Raw genomic sequence first — 11,376 nt, forward strand, 5'->3', positions numbered from 1 at the left:
TTGTATGACTTCTAGCACCCCAGCATGGAGTCTTACTGATTATATCAATATCTAAAAATACAGTACTACAACAGAAAGGATTACTGTAGCCTATAAGTATAATAGGGTCTAATGAATGATATTGCTTTGTATGCATGTTGGTCTGCAAAGGATAAAAAAGAAAAAAAAGAAAAGAAAAGTAGCCAACTAGCAGTGATAAACATCTGACTGGTAATCTCCCATCTGCTGTTGTCTCAGTGCACCATTGTATGCAAATAGCAACCTTAACACAAAAACTGATTATATATAGTTTTCTATATGAATGGGTTTTGGAGCTGGAGCTTTAAGTAGGACAGAAATATGTTAATCCTTTTTTTCCCCTGCCAACATTTCAGCCGTAGCCATGTTCATAACTAAACATAATTCAATGCAGAGATGACAAAATACTGAGTGTACTTTGAAAATTTTAAGGTTTTACAGATTGCAAAAAATGTTAAAGCACTGTGAAAATGTTGATGGAAAGTTGTAGAAAGATATGACAATTGCCTTTCGTGTGATTGAATCAGGATGTACCTGACCAGTAGAGAAAGACAGTGTAGGCTCAAGTATTGCATCTCAAAGGCAAGCTGTACTTTCTCTTTGGTCATAAGATCCAGAGCTACCAGCAACCATCGACAGGGGGCAGCATTTCTGTTAAAAAAAAAGATGCTGCAACAGAGGATTCAATCTTTTTTTCCAGCTAGCATGAATGAAAATAAGTTTTGCTCCTTGTTTAAACTCTTATGCATTTTCGACTCCCGTTATAACAATGCAAACTTGTAAACCTGCTTATCAGAAGTGCAAACGAATTTAGTTTTGTTTTTACAGCCCAGGATCTCACATAATGAAACAAATATACATTGAACTTTTTGTTGTTTGATGCCATGATACAATACATTGATATGAGGGCTTTAACAGTGGATGTGGTTCAAACATTTCAATAATCTGATACAATGAAAAAAAAAAAAAAAAACACAAAACAGGAGACTCAGTTTGAATTGTTTTAATTCCACTTACAAGAAAGCACATAAAGAATGCACTCAATGTGTTACTTGCAAATTCTGAATATTGTATCCCACCTTTTTAAACCAAGATACTGTAATTCGAAGAGACTGGCACAACTATGCAACTACGAAATGACTTTAATGAAGCTTTCTACGACGTTATTTAGATACTCATTTTTACTCCACATTTTATGATGTACTCCCATAAAAAAAAAAAGTTACAATAAAACATGAGGTTAAAGCTAAATCCTAAACCAAAACTGCCTGTTGAGAAGCATGCCTAACCCCCCACTGAGAAAAAGTCTGCAGGAATAAAACACAGGAAATTAAGAGAAAATAATACCTGAATAGAAAAAGAGTAGAAAGCCACATAAAAGCACATGGCATAAAGTATCCTCCACAGCACTGAAGAGTTAAAATATCAAAAAGTTACAGTATCAAGCCATTTCTTAAACAAGATGTAATCATTGTAGGCTGTTAGCTTTATTATGTGGTATGCAAAACTATAAGAAATCAAATATTACACATTTCAGTTGATAAGTCACTCAACAAATGGACCAAAGTGTAAGTGGTTGTTCAAACAGAAAACCCTTCCTGAAATATGTACCATCCATTAACACGCTACCGGCTACATTGGACACCAACAGGGCGGGATGCATACAAGCACTATTCAGACAGATCTTTACGAGGAACAGCGTACAATCACTGCTTACTGTCAGATTGGACGTTTAGAAAACTCGCTGTATTCTATACAGTGGTTTCAGAGAAACTTTAGTGGACTAATGTGTCACAAAGGTTATTGTAGTTCAAGTAAAAACAGGAACTCTCCAGAAACAGATTAGAGGTGTGTTTTCCTGCAACAGCAGCAGTTTGCTACACTGATAAATAGTACAGATTATTGGGGCAGATCTAAACCCGACAAACTCAAGGCAAAAAAAAATAAAAAATAACACAGGGTTATGGAAAAATGATGTTGGTAAGGAAATCAAGTCTATTTCATTCTTTTCTCTGTGGAGGTGTTCATACAGTTACCATACACTCATGCCAAACACACGCACTTCAATGGATCTGCACACACATCCCGTACTTTTACACAGTCATTGGAGTGTAAACATACATATCTGCATGTATGTGCTCACACACACACACACAACCAAGCACACAACTTAGGCTGGTGAGAGGTAAAAAATGTGTTTATTTTTCTCCTGTTTTCCCCTCTGCGATTCAGTTCTTCTCGGCTGCCGGCTCCTGCTCGGTCTCTTTTCCTTCATCCTCTCCCTCTCCCTGTGTGTCAGACATCCACAGCTGCAACAAAGGAATTACAAGGTTGAATAAAACCAAACCTTTTTACATTGTCACTTTAGAACCACAAGCTTCAGTTTTATCCAACAAAGATAAACAAAATGACAAAGTTGGGGGAAAAAAAAAAGATTAAAATTTAATTCAGCCTCTTTTACACAGATACTGAGAAATAAAATCCAGAGCAACAGACTGTCAGCTAAATGGTAGAAATCCAGACTGACTGTGTCCAAATGTCTGCCCTAATCACTATATAGGGCACTATATAGTGATTACATCATATCAGATGAGTGTCCGAAAGTCTAGTGGATGAAAAAAGTAGTGGTTTCGAAATTTCCCACAATGCACCTTGAAAAGTACTGATCATCAATGGTCACTAGATGAGCAGGTATATCCCAGAATGCTTTGCGAGAGCTCTCCCCCCCATAAAGCATATTGGGATTTGTTATCACAGCGGCCCGCATTCTGGTAGCAACAGCTGAAACAAAGAAGGCGCAGGCACCATGCGGGGAGGCCAAGTCACGTGACCAACAGGGAGCGAAAAGTTATGATCATCTCTCGAACATTGAGTTAACCTAGTTCAGAATAAGGTTCACTGTATAGTACCCGCTCTATATAGTGATTGAGGGCAGATATTCAGACACGGCCTATTTATGCTCTCATCGAACTACTAACATTTCCAACGGTACTTTTAATTTTAAGGGTTGGAGTTTTGTCTTACAAATCCGTCACAAAAATGAACACAGCTTAGAGTCACAGGCCAAAGCTTGCAGCTCAAATTGCAGCAAAATCTGATTCTACAAATTATTGATTCAAGAGACCTGAATACTAAGAAATTACTCAATTTTAAGATTTGGTCCATTTTAAAAGCCATACATTCCATAAATTCCATTTCTCAATTATACACTACTTTGTGTTAATCTATTGCATAAAATCCACTAGTGCTGTTCTGTCTGAAAAGGTCAGCAGGAGTGTGAATCTCTTTGCAAGACACTAAAGGACTTAAAGAAGTTGGTCACTCACAGTCAGATTGTCACGGAGCAGCTGCATGATCAGTGTGCTGTCTTTGTAGGAGTCGCTGTTGAGTGTGTCCAGCATGGCTATGGCTTCATCGAACGCCTGCAGGGCATGAGGGAAGCCATATTTAAAGTAAACAGTAAACAAACAGAACGGAAAACTAAATAAATGAATGCTAACCAAACTAGTTTTCCCCTTAAAATAAACAGTTGTAAAATTATTCAAGACGGCTGAAACAAGATTGGATTTAACAACTGAAGTCAATGTAAACAGATTTGTTTTGATGCTACTTCATGATTTCTACTCACTTCAGAATTGACTGACTACTTTTTAGAAGACATTATTAGCAGACTTTGCTAAGTCATGATGCTGTGTAGTCCAGTTTCTTCCTAATAAAATGCAGCATTGCTGCTCTTGTGTTTAGCCGTTTTACGGCAGCTGCAGGTGAATCACAGCAACACCACTGGGTCAGTCTGATAGTTAGCATATTAAGGGGGGATATGAACATTGCCTCCACTATGGGTAAAATATCTTATTTAAGCACAAATCAAGTTTAAAAACTATGATGCAGTCAAAAGGAGTGAAGCCGCAGTCCTGCATGTTTCTAATGTTTCCCTGGCTGAACATATCCATGTTCTTAAAACCCCGCAGACCAAAATCCCTTATTTGAAATAGATTCTTACCGATTTGGCCAGTTGGCAGGCCTTATCAGGCGAGTTGACAATCTCATAGTAGAAAACAGAAAAGTTGAGAGCGAGGCCAAGGCGGATGGGATGTGTGGCAGGCATTTCTTTAATGCTGATATCCAATGCCTTCTGGTAGGCCTCTTGTGAGTTATTGATGATGGCTTTATAAAGAGAAAGATAAGTCTAGTGAAGATGCAGATAATCAAAAAGAGGATGAAACGTTTGGCCACAAAACTGCAGTTATAGATCAGATATCAACATGGATCAAATTACTCCAACACTTAAACATACATCCATTTATTGAATCTAAAAAAAAACGAAGGATATAACAAAGTTAACATGACCTGCTCTAAAAACAGTAAAGAATAAGTTCATATCCTTTTAACTGAGATAGAATTATTCTTTTTTGTTTGGAGTTAAACAAGCATTCAAATATTTTTTATAGACATAAATGTGACAACAAGCCTTGAAATCAGTTAACTTGCTACATAGTCAGCCCTGGATTTCCTGTTGATTAACAACAGGAAATCCAGGCAGGAGAAATCTAGATCAATGACTAAACAGGGCTGGTATTCACCAAAAGGGGAGCATTATAGATTTTCAGAGGAAGTAACCCATTCCCTTAGCCTTCCACAGGGACCTCCATATAAACTACACTTTCTAGAATAATATAACTCGCACCTTTTTAGTTTATTTAATTGATAGAATACAAATAAATCTCCAGGCAATTAAAAGCAGCCAACAGCATGATGCTGCTTGCAATGCAGCAGCCCATCCCTGCACTATAGCAGACAGATGTACATCAACAAAGTGGATGTAAGTTTGCCCATAAACACCTGAGAATGACAATTTAGCTTATGCATCCAACAGAGCAGCATTGAAACACAAATACAAGATGAATCTTGGCTTAAATACAGTACCGTAACTGTGTATAACTACATGAACTCATTCCTCCCTCTTAGTGCAGAACTTACTTTCTTTGTCCTCCCCGGTTGCCACCTCAGCCAGGTAACGGTAGTAATCTCCCTTCATCTTTAGGTAGAAGACTTTGCTGTCAGCTGGAGTAGCTTTGGGGATCAGATGTTTGTCAAGCAGGTCCTGCAGGGCAAAGGGTAACATTTTAAATTTACATGTTCATTTAGATGGATCATAAGCAGAGACTTTTGAATCACATCCACTAAAACATGTAGACAGAACTTTAGGAAAAGCCAATTTTTGTATAAACAGAAATTTGTTTAGCTGCAATTAAAAAATGACAGTCTTTGGAGCATCAGATTTTAGATTCATCATTATGGCATTTATAATTAGTCACTATGATTCATATCAGTTGTGGGTAAAAGGTGAATGAAAGTCCATCCAAGTGAGCAGTCATATTATTGGAAAGCTAGGTCTTAATGCATTGCACCTTAATCCTGATAGCTCCTTATATACTGAACCAAAGCAGTCCTTCACAATTAAGGAGTGTGTAAAGTTCTGCTGGTTGATATTGAGCAGTTTTGTAGCTCAGTCTGTATGTTCTGAGTAGTTGTCCTGCAGGAATGTGAGCATTCACTCCAGTCTCAGTTCTTTGCTAGAATCCAGCAGGTTTTCTTCCAAGATGGGTCTGTGTTGCCTTATGGCAAACATCGGATTTTATTCACTCTCATAGTAACAGTTGCTGGGTATCAATGAAGGATAACATTTTCTGATGTTAATTTGTGAAAAATGTAGAAAACCTCAGGGGGTCGCCCCTCCATTATGTACAAATTTGGACATAACTATGTCAGGCAAGGTAAATATTCAAAAAACATCTACATACAAATGAAAGAAAATCCAGTATAAAATGTTCTAAAATCAGAACCCAAGAACATCCCTGCCAATGATAATAATCAGCTAATCTGTTACAGAATCATTAGAAACAACAATCTTCCAAACTAAAATTTATTTCTCCGAAAAGTTCAAAAGCAACAAATTTGTAGCAACAGCTCATGAAGCGTTTTAATAGAGAAAACGTTATTCTCTTCATGTTAGACTCCAAATAATTTCTCGTTTAAGTATCACATACAGCCAGTAGATGTCACTACTTGCTTTACATGTGAATCATTGACAGAACACAAATTTATCTTTTAAAACTACTAAAGAAAAACAAAACATAAAAGATGTTCTTAGCACTAAGATAATCTTAGGTGCTTAAAATATTTTGAAGCCCTGTAAATTCAGATGAGATGACTGGGCCCAGTTGTCTATAGCTTTAGATTTAATAAAACTCCATCTGAATTTTACAATAATCATAGGATAGTCACTTTCTTTCCTCCACCCTCAATAACCTTTTTGCTCTTACCAGAACTTCCTTGCAGATGTCATTCAGCTCCTTCTCGATTTTCTCCCTGTACTCCTTTGCCAGCGCAGTCTTGGTGCCATCCGACTTCTGCTCCATGCTGGACACCACCCTCCATGAGGACCTCCTGGCTCCCACCACGTTCTTGTAGGCCACTGAGAGCAGGTTTCGCTCCTCGTTGTTGAGCTCCGAGCCCTCCTCAGTGACGGCCTTCATGGCAGCGGCCATGTCGTCATAGCGCTCAGCCTGCTCGGCCAGTTTGGCCTTCTGTACCAGCTCGGACTTGTCTGCCATGGCTTCTGTGTGGCCCGAGGAAGGAAGGATAGAGGAGAGGAAGTCAGGGACAAACAGGAACCAGTGAGGTCGGACAGTGAATTAGGGAACTTTTCAATGGAAGTAAACATTTAGTTCTCTTTTAAGTAACAACTTACTCATTGACAAAACACCCAACGTGTTACATTACTATGAGACATGCACAATAGATAGGCTGTTATTTAATACAGGTTAAACACCTTTTGAGGTACAATAAAGGATATTCTATTCTTCCTTCTGATATTGTTGCTTAAGCTAAAGCCAAATTGCCTTTACTTATTGACATTGGCTCCAATCCCAGTGCTTCAAAACCTTTATGAGCGAATTTGAGTTTATTACTAGTATCACTCACATCCACTCCATTGTCTTGTCGCAGACTGATTTACACAAGGAAGCATAGAAATATAGGAAGCAATTCAAATGGTATTAATTTAGCCTGTTGTCAAAACTCAGAAGCTAAAACTCTGGCCAGATGATCACTACTTGAATTTTCTATGAACGGAAATAAAAAGTTTACAGGACAGTAATTTGGACCCACATCAGGTTGGTGGTTATTAAAGGAGCAAATTGATGCAAAGGTATTTTGGCTTTTTTAAGCATGCTGGATCTGGAAAAACTGAAAAAACCTTTTGCAAACCTCAGCAGAAAGGGAAGAACCAGCATGGACCGCAAAGATTTCTATAATGTGACAACAATGACAGTTTTATGGGATTGAGATTATTGCAAAAAATGTCAATTATATAATCCATGGTGTTTTACAACATTACTTAATTTTTTGCAAAATGTGCCAAAAATATATTTTTTAAAAGTGGAGGCAAGACAATTCATATATGAGTGTAATGACAACTTGTTTTTCCTTTTATTCAGTAAAAAATTGCATCTGCATAAATAGATGGCAAATGCAAGCTTTGTAAATGAAAAGATCAGTCACAAACTGTCCTTAAAGCTTACTACAGCATCTTAAAAGACATTTTCTACATCCTTCCTCTGAATGCATTACATAAGCAGCAGCACACTGTAAGCAGATGCAGCTATCCAATATGTGACTAATTGATTTTCTAGCAAAGTCAATATCACATGCTGACCAACAAAGGCTATTAATTAACAATATGAGAATAAGATGCAAGGATCTCCAGTGATCTCCTAGTGATTTAGCTGGGGGGGGGGAGTCGGATGCAACCCTGTTGTTTCAGCTCGACCTAATATTTAATGTGAATGACCAGGATGTTCCATTCAACAAAATTCAGATTGTCAATCAATGTTATATAAGAAACCCCATGAGTCATCCCATGTTTCTCAAAAATCACACCATTAAGGCAGATTTCCCAGCGCACACCTGCGCCCTTCTGAGGAATGCCGCCCACCCAGTTTCAGCTCGCTCTCACACACCTGCCTCAAGGTCCGGCTACGTTAGTGCTGCCTTTAAGAAAAAACAATAAAATACTTTCGGTCTCTCACAATTATACGCGTGAGCACAGGAAGTGATTAATAGCAAAATGCTTTTAATGGCTTAACTGCGATATTTATAAAAAAGGGGGGACCATAGCTTACTTCAGTTGACAGTGAACGCCCTTTTTCGCCTTCCGGGAAAACAACAGAGCTGCGGACGTTTCTCATTATAACCGCTCGGTTAAAAATTGGCTTCATTCACTAATGCGGGTTCGACACACCCACAAGCTATCCTCTTGAGACGCTAAATGTAAGAATAAACGCCACAAAGAAGCAGCGAATTGGAGCTTCCATTCAGCAGACGGCGAGCAAACAATGACTGAGCAACGGAGCATCAATGACTTCCACCTACACGTCCGACAAAGACGGAGACCGACGCAAAGCCGGGAGCCACTTTCACCGTGTGCGGTGGAATCTCATCGACATATTGGGGTGGGGGAAAAAACACAACGCATCGGATGTAATAAAGGAAAAAGCAAGACGTAAAACTGACCTGTGAATGTCGATAAACGGTGTCGCTCCTGCTGCCACGGCCGCACAGCTGATGATCTCTCCCGCTCATCCACGGGGTTTCCCTCCAATCAAACGCAGAGCAGCAGGGTCGCGTTGGGACGGATGACGTCAGAGTATTGTTGCTGGGCAACCACATTTTTCAGGCCAATTTTTACCACTGTTTGGCTAATGTGGACTTTTTTTTGCGCTCACGAAAAAATCAAAACAAAATCTCCGTTTCATGGAGATATAGCTATATTACGGAAGAGGATTAGGGCCACTGAAAAAAATAAAAAAAATGTTAAATTATTTTAAAATTTTATTTTAGTTTAATATGGGAAAAAAGTCCGAATTCTGAGATTTAAGTCAGAAATTCTGAGAAAAAAGTCAGAATTCTGAGAATAAAGTTAGATTTTTTCCCCATATTAAACTGAAATAAACATTTTAAGAATCATTTAACTTTTTTTCCTTTTTTTAGTTGCCCTAATACTCTTCTGTACTATATAAATAAATTGAGCCTAAAATATGACGAAATTAAAACAAGGATTAGTAATGTTTCAGTTTACATAATAACAACTGTGTTGTTATGTTAAAAACATTTAAATACATACAATATATTATGGCCAAATGCATAATTACAAATTCATGCTGTTTTCTTGTTTAAAAGAATATATATATATATATCACCTTTTGAATGCAAAAAAATATATAGTAAAATCTGATTGCATGGCACGTGTTCAAATACCTTTCTCTTTTTGCCTAAGGGGAGCCTATTGCTTGTTCTTCCAGTTCTTCCAAACATGTCTGACTTTTGTCACCATGTATAGTAGGATGAGATGGGTGTAATCACAGACACAGGTTTGCTATGGGTGTAATAGAATAGGGAGGATAGTGCAGGATCATCATCTGGGCTCCTGACTGGATGAATAACTGGTTTAGCTTCAAGAATTGAGACTCAACAGTGCAATAGTGATTTGTAGTTAGGTTTTCCAAAGGGTGTGCCTTGGATTTTGAGGTTTGCTGAGGCAGGCAAGAAGAAGCTGGAAAATGACTAATACTCTGACACTGGAGCAAGATCATTCTAAAACAACATGAGGAGGAGGATTATTGCTATCATGGATAGGCATGTCCCTGACTTTAGTTGCTTTCCTCAAAGTTTAACTGATCTGAATAAAAGCATGTTCTATTTTTCTCATTATCAGCAGACTGCAAGCACAGAGAAACTAGCTGAAAATAGGTGCTCCAATATTTGGAGAGAATTGCCTCACCTAAATATGTCAAATATTCACCTATTTAAATTTATTTACTCAAGCTGTTTTTTTTACCCCCCTAATTTCATTCTTTCCCCATGTCTGGATGAATGATCAGGTGTGGTATTGTTTCATTCACAAGTTTACAGATGGGAAGGAAGGATGTGAATTCTGCTTGAAACAATGCAGGCAGTGACTCACAGAGTCGACTCACCCAAGCCCTTAAAGCAAAAAGCAGCAAAACATTCTATTTTCTTTTAGTGGTTTACCAACTACTATTATTCCTCACAAGAGGAGTTTTGAAAGCAAATGGTACAACTAGTAGAAAATAGTTAAGTAAAAAAATATATGTTTGTCTTTTTTTTTTATCAAAAGGATAGCATGTTCTTAGTATTATTTGATATGTGTCAAAACACTTTTTGGTGCAATATCACCAGCAAATCTTTTGGGGTATGACAGCTTTGCACAGAGTAATTGTTTTTTATTTATTTATTTATTTTTCAGTGCAAAATAACTAAAGCTCTGTCAGATTACAGAATAATCCCTTTGATCAATAATTTTCAAGCATTAACATTTAAATAAACTTTTATTGAAATGATATCTCTGGCACTACATTAAAGGTTGTTGTTAGAATAGAAGTCTGAAGTCCAATGTTGATTTTATTTCATGAGTGCCTTGTATTTAGCTCCATCTATATTCCATCAGCTCAGACCAGCTGTCACTGAAAGGATGTTATGTTTAGGGTGATTTGCAATATGGCTTTCTTCCACACATATTTGGTGGGAGTTGAAGTCCTTAAAAAAAGTTTGACCAGAAAAGCTCCAAAAAGCAGTGGTGTTCCTTAACCTGTGGTTCGAGCAGGCCTGTTTTGAAACACACAAGTCTGGTAATGCTGTGGATCTTGTGGGTTGTCCACGCTGCCAGGCCTCAACATGTTACTGTAATTATGAACAGAGAGACTGATCAGAAACGCAACGCAGCTTGTGCCAATCCCCCTCCCTGATGCACTGCATCACCTCTGCTATACAGCTGAACTACAACCACGCCCAACAACCACATACACACACGTCTGGTGCTCTTTTCAATTCAGTTAAGAGGATAGCAATGTCTTTGTAGTTTTAATGTTTTAGGGTGACAGATTAATCAGTCAGAGAGACCAAGTTACCTAACAGTTATGATTTGGACTGTCGAAGGACGCCATTGTACCAACGTATGTATGAGAAGAACATGCAAACTCTACTGAAGAGCCTAGAAGAGAGATTCAACCCAGAACCTTCTGGCTGCAATGCAACAGAGCGATCAACTGAGCCACTGTGCAAACAGAAGTGGATGATCCACACCACATACCATCAGAACACAGTAGATGCTTCCATGGTGCAAAGTTTATACTCACTGATCATCTTTGTCATATTCATTTTGGACTGTTTATGCACTCAAATTCAATTTATTCTGTATTATCTCACTCAACAGAGGTTATTATAACATAAGCTTACATATATGGATATAGCTTCAGTATGTTTAGTTTAATGTCC

The 11,376-nt window shown here is 38.0% G+C and overlaps 1 protein-coding gene across 2 annotated transcripts; it reads right to left on the reverse strand.

Moving 5' to 3' along the window:
• Positions 1-1,006: 1,006 nt before the first annotated feature.
• On the reverse strand, positions 1,007-8,744 carry LOC107088371 (14-3-3 protein beta/alpha-B-like). Of its 2 annotated transcripts, XM_015380499.1 has the most exons (6): positions 8,596-8,744; positions 6,345-6,640; positions 4,999-5,122; positions 4,022-4,185; positions 3,345-3,440; positions 1,010-2,327 (listed from the first exon to the last, which is right to left on the reverse strand). In XM_015380499.1, exons 2-6 carry the CDS (start codon positions 6,633-6,635, stop codon positions 2,247-2,249), a joined length of 756 nt encoding a protein of 251 aa, XP_015235985.1. In that variant the 5' UTR covers positions 6,636-6,640; positions 8,596-8,744; the 3' UTR covers positions 1,010-2,246. The 2 variants fall into 2 exon arrangements, with proteins under 2 accessions (XP_015235986.1, XP_015235985.1); XM_015380500.1 differs by lacking the exon at positions 8,596-8,744 and having other exon boundaries at positions 1,007-2,327.
• Positions 8,745-11,376: the final 2,632 nt, after the last annotated feature.

The sequence above is a fragment of the Cyprinodon variegatus genome, unplaced genomic scaffold (genome assembly GCF_000732505.1).
Source record: "Cyprinodon variegatus isolate N-32 unplaced genomic scaffold, C_variegatus-1.0 Scaffold216, whole genome shotgun sequence".
NCBI lineage: Eukaryota > Metazoa > Chordata > Actinopteri > Cyprinodontiformes > Cyprinodontidae > Cyprinodon > Cyprinodon variegatus.